The sequence below is a fragment of the Eurypyga helias genome, unplaced genomic scaffold (genome assembly GCF_000690775.1).
Source record: "Eurypyga helias isolate BGI_N326 unplaced genomic scaffold, ASM69077v1 scaffold14417, whole genome shotgun sequence".
NCBI classification, from domain to species: Eukaryota; Metazoa; Chordata; class Aves; order Eurypygiformes; family Eurypygidae; genus Eurypyga; species Eurypyga helias.
In genome coordinates this window covers 34,085-42,056 of record NW_010259898.1, presented here as the reverse complement: position 1 = coordinate 42,056, position 7,972 = coordinate 34,085, and the positions used below count along the sequence as shown (strand labels likewise).

The 7,972-nt window shown below is 38.1% G+C and overlaps 2 protein-coding genes across 2 annotated transcripts in view; both read left to right on the top strand.

Moving 5' to 3' along the window:
* Positions 1-7,972, top strand: part of TMEM14C (transmembrane protein 14C) — a gene marked incomplete at its 5' end in the record, with an annotated part of 14,099 nt that overhangs the window by 74 nt on the left and 6,053 nt on the right. The gene's annotated exons all lie outside the window — the stretch shown is intronic.
* On the top strand, positions 85-5,465 carry PAK1IP1 (PAK1 interacting protein 1). Its single transcript, XM_010154827.1, has 9 exons — positions 85-244; positions 1,207-1,327; positions 1,423-1,497; positions 2,152-2,204; positions 2,695-2,840; positions 2,931-3,028; positions 3,806-3,905; positions 4,422-4,551; positions 5,167-5,465. The coding sequence occupies exons 1-9, from the start codon at positions 202-204 to the stop codon at positions 5,325-5,327; spliced, it is 927 nt and encodes a 308-aa protein (XP_010153129.1). The 5' UTR covers positions 85-201; the 3' UTR covers positions 5,328-5,465.

The following is a 7,972-nucleotide window of genomic DNA, read 5'->3' as shown; positions in this document are numbered from 1 at the left end:
CAATAAATTACAGGATGATGAGGCTGAAGCTCGCTATGGTAAGCTTCAGAAAGACCTGTTTATTTTGTATTTCGTTTACAGCCCTGGTTGGTTGTCCCCGATTTCACACATCATGCCCACTCTGCCTCGTTGTCAGCCGTAGCAGTGAATAACAGATACGTGGTCACTGGGAGCAGGGATGAGACAATCCAAATCTATGACATGAAAAAGAAGATAGAACATGGGGCACTGCTGCAGCACAATGGTAAGGGATTCATGCTAGAAACATACCTGAAAAACTGGCCCTTGCCAGAAGAAAATTGATTTTTTTTTTTAATAACTCTTTAACAGTGATGGTGTTGCAGCCATCATGATCTGGTGATACAAGCAAGGTAAGTTTGTGAGCATAAAAATCCAGGTATCATTTTGGGTGTTAGCCCACAAATATGGCAGCTACTTTCAATTATTTTTAGTTTCACCTGTTTAAGAAGTTATGACCCACAAATGGTTCATGAGCCATTTTTGTTTTACCAGGACAGTTTATCTAGACTATGACTATTCCCAACAACCATCTTGCTCAGTGTCCTTGGCCTGTCACAGGTGTACGTGTGCCACACAGAAGAGAAGGTTTGTGCGAGCAGTCTGCTGCTGCTGGAAGAGTTAACATACATTTTCCACTTTATGTACCTCCTGAATTGCAGCTGTGTAATACAGCAGTTAATGGCTGTCCAAAGAGATTCATTTGGGTCATTTGTAACTCAATTCTGATTGTCCTTTTTTTCTCCAGATAACCAAGAAATAGCTGGAGTTAGGCTGAACATGGTACCTGTGCTCAACTCACATACGATAAATCTGGTGCTTATGGGAATCAACTTGCAGTAAATTCCGTTGTGTCTCACGAGCAGGGCTTTAACATAGGAGCACTCCTTATCACTGGTAGAAGCTCTGTGTCCCCTGCGCCATGGTGATCGACTACTGCTGTTTCAGGGAACAGACCAGATGGAGTTCAGATGCGTGTGGCTATAGAGGGGCTGATAGAGCACATCAGTGATTAAATGTAACAAAGTTTTGAGGTTTTGTGAAAAAATACTTGGGAAATAATTGAGATTTTCCCAAGGGTAAGGGTAGTAGCTGGCATGTTTCGATGCTAGAAGCTTCTCTGTTAATTCATATGTTACCTGTGTGATAACTGTTCAGTATGTTAGTAGCTCTGCTTTGTATTTCCAGGCACAATAACTTGTCTGGAGTTTTATGGTACTGCACATCTACTGAGTGGGGCTGAAGATGGACTAATTTGTATCTGGAACACAAAGAGATGGGAATGCCTGAAATCCATTAAGGCACATAAGTGAGTTTCTTAAATCTGCATATTTGTGTATGTTTTCATGTTTATTTTCCTTGCAGATAATTTATGTGACTAATACATTCTTTTGTTTTTAACAGGGGGCATGTGACATCTCTTTCTATTCATCCTTCTGGGAAATTAGCTTTGTCAGTAGGAACGGATAAAACCTTAAGGTAAGTCGAAACTGATGAAAGAATGCTGAGAATGATTAATCAATAATTCTTTGTAAATAGTTACAAGGATAATTCCGGGTTGGGAATAAACTGTGCAACACTGATAAAACGTACTTGGACGTGAAGTAGTTCAAAGATCCACTGGTTTGCCTTTTTAAGTTCTAGTTACCAGCAATATTTTAAACTCTCTTAAAAATAGCCCTTGCTGTTCCTAGCTTCTTGGTGTGCCCTGACTCTTTATAGTCACTTGTAGATGTATACATACATTTTCATTTTGGAACACAACTCGTTTAACCTTCTGAAAGCTGTCAGGTTTTGTTTAGTATGAGAAAAATAGTTTTTCACTTTGAGTGTGTACATGTTGCTGTAGATACGTGTTCTAAAGAAATAAAATGCTGTTTCAACAGCACAAATTGGTATTGGGCTCCCTTTGGGCTCCGCATTGCCAATGCTGGTTTATAAAATAAATATCACAAATTCAACCTTATAGTGTGCAAGCAATATATGAAGTCATCATTTTCTCTTGCATTAAGAAGGCAGCAAAATGCACAGAGATGCTTAAAAGCTTCCTTTGGATGTCTCATGTCAGCAGATAGAACTTCAGTTTCACTGCGCCGTTTTTAACCAGAATGCACATTATCTGTTGTCTTTCAGAACTTGGAATCTTGTAGAAGGACGATCAGCATTTATCAAAAACTTGAAGCAAAGTGAGTTTATTAGTCTAAATCCACTAAAAAAATGGAATTAGATTATTTTTTGTGTAAATGAAAATAGACTGAATTAATCAACAAGTAGTTGATGGCAAGCAACCCCAAGTGTCTTTTTTACACATGCAGGCAAACATATTTAAGCTTCTTTCCTTAATAATAATCATTTACCAAAAGGAAGACTAGTGATACTAAAGTAAATGGTTTTTTTCCTTGAAATTTTATGTCAGGACATTTAAATAAATGTGTGGTGCTTTGTTTTGGTTTTCTTTATATGCTTCTGAGAATCAGAAATAAACATCTAAGTGCATAGTTTTACTTGCTTATTCTAGGTTACTTGATTTTTTTTCCTGAATTTTTCTGAGGTTTAGATAGAAAACAGTGTCTGGCAGCTTCTAAGGATTATTACTTATAGATTTTCATGCATTATAGAGTGAAAAAAAAACCCAAAACTGTGTACATGTGCATACAAATGTATCAATGTGTACAGATGCCCACATAATTAAATGGTCTCCTGATGGAGAGAGGTATGTCACCGTGATAACCAATAAAGTGGATATCTACAAACTCGACACAGCTTCAATCACTGGCACTATCACAACAGACAAGAGAATTTCTTCACTTAGATTTATTACAGTAAGTACAAAAAAGGAAGGTGATGGGAAATTACCTGGTTTGAAACACATGAAATTAATCTCATTTGCATTTCTTTTTTCCCATTCCAAGGATTCTATCCTTGCCATAGCTGGAGATGATGAAATTATAAGGTTCTACAGCTGTGACTCTCAAAAATGCCTCTGTGAATTTAAAGCTCATGAAAACAGGTATTCTATATTTATTTACTGTTTAAATATTTATAGCAATGCTGAGTACTCAGTAAAGTTCAATGACTTGTAATGTTCAGCATATTTTACTGTTGGTTTTCATTTAGTATACAAAGTGAATTTATTTATATGCTGAATTCCAAATTTGGGACAGACTTGTTTGCTTTTAGTATGAGCACAAGTACTGTGCTCTCCATGCATGTTACAAAATGAAACAGGGTAAAGAATTAGAAATATTACAGTCCCAAGTGTGTAGATGTACACACTTCTCTGTGTGTGGTCTGTGCATTTCTGAAATTGGGTACCAGTATTTTCCGGCAAGACCTTCTATAGAATGTTTAACCAGTCTTTACAGATTCTGACTCCTTAGAATGCTTAAATAAATCAAACCTGTTGTATTCAGTCCAGACAACAGCACAGTAATCCCATATTCTCCGTTGTTGTCAGACACCAAGTATTTGTCGAAATGCTGCTTTTTAATCAAGTGAATTTAAAAGCATTAGCTAAAATGTCATTGATGTGGTTAACAGCGTGTGCGCAAAAGCATTAAAGTGTTGTGAATGAATCCTAAGAAGCCCAGCAAAGGCAAGTGTTCCTACTGCAAGGGACAGCACTCAGAGCAGATTGCTGTTCCATGTTCCTGCCTGTCATTTGTGTGTTTTCTGTTCAAATTGATCTTTAAGACTGTAGGCTATTCATCTTTAATTTCTGTCAGCTTACTGTTCGGAAGTGAACTGCCATGCTATAAAGTAACAAAGTACTACATTTTCTTCACAGAATAAAAGATATCTATAGTTTTGAACGAGAAGGACAACATGTTATTGTTACTGCATCCAGTGATGGTTACATTAAAATGTGGAATCTGGATCTCACTAAGGTTGGTCTATTAAACTACTTGTTGCATTTATGTAAAAATATCAGACAACCAGAAGATATCTGTGCACATATTTTTATGCACCTGTATTTTTTTTTTTTAATCTTTGTAATTTTTTTAAAACAAACTGTAAAATCTGGTGATCCTATGGAGGTCTCATCTCCTCTTTATGTAAAGTCATGCTTCCCTTCAGACCTACCTGGCGAGACTTAGGACCGTCTGATCAGCCATATATGTTCTAAGGACTGCTGTGGATTTTTTAACGTTGATGACACTTGCTACTCTTTTAAAAACACAAAGTCTGTGGTTTATGGTGGGGAATGGTGGTTGTTCATGTGGGGAGAAAAAAGGTGTTCTTTTGACAAATTCAAACGCATTACTGTACGGGATACTTTTATTTCCTGTGTTTTCAAACAATTCTGAGTAGCACAGCTGAACATGGAATCACTTCAAATACTTCAGTAAATTTAAACAGGAATAAAATAATGTTTAATTAATCTTTTTCTGTATTATCTTCAGATTAAAGATGAGCCGTATTTATTGTGTGAAGTTAATACCAAAGCTAGGCTGACATGTCTTGCAGTATGGCTTGACCGAGCTTCAGAAATGAAAGAAAACTCTGATAAAGCTGCAAATTCATCATCTCAAGGTAACACAACCGTGTGTTTCTTCCGGTTGCTAGTGTGGTTGTGAAGTGGAATATACTAAGTGGGAGGTTTTTACTATATGCATTGGAAAAAGTTGTAGTATCTTGAAGAACTGGGGCTATGACGCTGGCAAGTTATACAGATGTTCTTACCAACCTGATAGTGTCTCAAGCCTGCGTGTAGGCTGGAGGACATAAACCTCTCTTCATTTTTATTGTATCAACTTTTTTTTTTCTCTTTACTGGAATGACATACTGAGGAGGACACTGAAGCTTTTGAGACAGATAAGAAAAGAATAAACAGTTGGATAGAACTGCAACTCTTGTTTTCCTATTAAAAAAATAGGTCTGAGGCTAGTGTTGTTGTACAAACATGGGAAGTCTGGCTCAGGTTTGGTTTTTTTTGCTATTGTTTTCCTGTATTGTAGTCTATTTACATACTTTAGATATTTTTCAATCCCAGGCAAAAGTAGCATAAACGGCACATTCCACTGTTAATAAAAAAATCACGTATAACCCCCTTTTTAAAATGAGTTACAAGTAAGTGTCCGTTCTATTGTGGACCACAAAGACTGGACATAAATACAAGTGTGAATGATTCCTTGTTTTTTTTTTCAGCACATAAAGATGAAAAATCATCAATAGTCAGGAAAAACGAAGTGTCTTGTACCGATAAAAGTGATAAAAAAGCAAAAAGAAAGAGGAAAATTACTCCAGGGAAGCAAAAATTGGAAGCTCCGCTGCAAAAGAAGAAAAAGAAACGGAATAGCTCAGCATGAAGGCAGCTACTTTCTCTCCTGAATAAAAAGTAAATGCTGGTGTTGCTGTAGATTTTATAAGGATGTAAACCTCTGACAGGACATACACTTCTGAAATGATTTGTTGTTTAAAAGTAATGAATGTTTTAACCCAAATAAATTCATAATATATAATGTTTATATTTTTCTATTAACAACAGCATACGCTTTTCAGCTGGGTCTGAAAAAGACAGCTAAAATGATAAAAATAGCTGCATCTCTCTCAGTTACATTTTTGTCTCACTGAAATGCATATTAAAAATGTGTACACTTTTTCATTTTATGTTGGCAAAATTACAGTTCATTTGACTCAAAATACAGTATTTGTCATGCGTTACTTTTCCTGCTGTAAGAAGGAGCATGTTAAAATTACTTAAAATATGATGATCACTTTCCATTCATACATTCACAGAAAATCATAATTCTTGTCATGGACTTATACGTGGAGTTTATAAGCAAAATGTATGGGTTTTTTATTGTGTTCCTACTTCATGCATTTAATTTTTTTAAAAGTCTTTGCACCCATGGTTCACATGATTGAAATCTTTTTTTCAGAATATGATACATATTTTTAGGTGGAAGAGTTTATATCAAGAAGGTTTTACCTACTCTTTCTACTTCCCATAGTATGTTTTCAAGTCCTTGATTTGAGCTGTACTGTAAAAAAAAAAGAAACAAAAAACCAACTTAACATTTGAAACGTTTGTCCTGCTGACAGAATGTTACCCATCTGTTTTGCACTTAAACCGAAAGTGAATTCCTGACCTTCTCAGCCAGCGGGAACAGGATTTTATCCTAAGTCTTACTACAAACATACAGTGGGGTAAAGAGAGTTAAGCTGGAGAGAGCAAGGTCAACTAGCTGCACTAAATGTTATCTTTATTTCTTTTAAAGTAAGGCATTTCAGTGTTGTTTTCTGCACTACCTGAGTACTCATTATTTCTTCTGTTCAAAGAGTAATTGGAATTATGCTTTATTCTGATTTGCTTTAGTAATAACTTGTTCCTCCTCATTTGTGTAGCAAGAGAAGAGGTAAAGAAAATCAGAAAAAAGATTGAGCCAAACCCAGAGACCTGAATGCCACCTATCTTAGGGATATCAAATAGGATATAGCTCCAGCTCATCTCTGTGTGTGCTCTGACACTGAAACAAAGCGAGCATCATCGTTGCTGTTATGAGATGATTCACGTGGCGATGGCAGTGTTCTCTTGGACGTGGGTGTCTACACAACTCCTTGTCTGAATATTCAGTATAGTTGATTTATACGAGCTCAGTTTAATTCCATGTTAAAAGGTTTTCAACAGTAGTTTGAACTTACTCAGCTTTTAACTTTAATATTACCCTGAATGCTTGTGCACACAAACATAGGCAAATAATATAGGACTTAAATCCATTTGTAGACTGGGCAGGGAAGGTAGTGAATCAGATTTTTAATTGATAACAAGGCTCCTGTTGTAAATATAGGACATATTCTCTTATTTAAGCTTAGGCATTGTGAAGTAAGCTTAAAAAGTGTAATGTCTGTTTTATAGTGCTTATCTTACGTCTGTTCTTGACAAAATGGCTGCCACTACTGAAAGGGTTTTCGGTGTTTGAAGTTTTGAATACATCACAACTATGGAAGCAAGCTCTCTTCCTTTTCAGAACATTTTCCATTCTAGTTTTCAGGGGACTGCTTAGAATGGGAGAGGGGAGGCAGGAGTTGCAGAGAGAGGAGAGATGGCAGCGTGAGAAGGTTCTTCCTGTGTCAGAAAGGGTGAGTGTGCATGAAGGGGGTCGAGGAGACGGAGCCATGGCTGCAGGAAACGACAGCCTAGCGAGCAGCATCTCGGCTCAGACCCCAGGTGCGTTCAGCAGCTCTGGCAGCTGTGGACCTCTCCCCGTTTCCTCATTCCCCTCTATGGGAAGGCAAGTGCTGGATTACAAAACAGGGCCTGCTGAAACTAGAACCTCCTCACCATTACGCTGCCAGCCAGAAAAGGCAATGCCGTCCAGCACAGCTTAGATCTGTTGGTGTGGCACTTCGCAGGGAGATGGACGTTTAAACCACTTAGACCAACAAGGGAGTTAAACTGCTCTCTGGTTTTTTACCATTAGGCTAATTCATAAAGATGGGAAAATTGGAGATACAGCTAGAGAAAGCTGCATTTCACAAGAAAGCACAAGGCCCCCCTGTTCTGTGCCTTGTGTTACAGAAAGGTGCTGAAGCCCTGCAGAAGGCGCGGGGACCTTGCTGGGGGAAGGGGCATTTCTTAATTTGTTGTTGAATGGCCACGGGAGGTACGTGCATAGCCAGCTGGAATAAATCGCGCAGCACCACTGAAAAAAGTACTTGAAAGAGTTTATCTTTGTAGGCAGTTCTATCTCTCTACATTTTTCCATATCAAAAAAAAGCGCAAAACATTTTCTATACAAGATGTTTTCCATCTCCCACTGTTGCCCGGGGGAGTTTCCCGCAGCTCTGCGGGGAGGTGGGAAGGCACAAACCCTTTCTCCTCCGCAGCCCCGCTCTACGGGACTCATCCTCCCCTGCCTGTGGGGGTTTTTTGTTTGCTTGTTTGAGCTTTTTGGGGGCCTGCCCCCGCCCCTTCCCTCAGAACAGCCGGAAGGGGGAAGCTTTGGGCGGC

Coding starts and splice junctions, on each gene's coding strand:
- PAK1IP1 (XM_010154827.1), top strand. CDS start 202: ATGAAAAAGAAGATAGAACATGGGGCACTGCTGCAGCACAATG. Junction 3,029..3,805: donor TTTAAAGCTCATGAAAACAG/GTATTCTATATT, acceptor TTTTCTTCACAG/AATAAAAGATATCTATAGTT. Junction 3,906..4,421: donor GGAATCTGGATCTCACTAAG/GTTGGTCTATTA, acceptor TATTATCTTCAG/ATTAAAGATGAGCCGTATTT.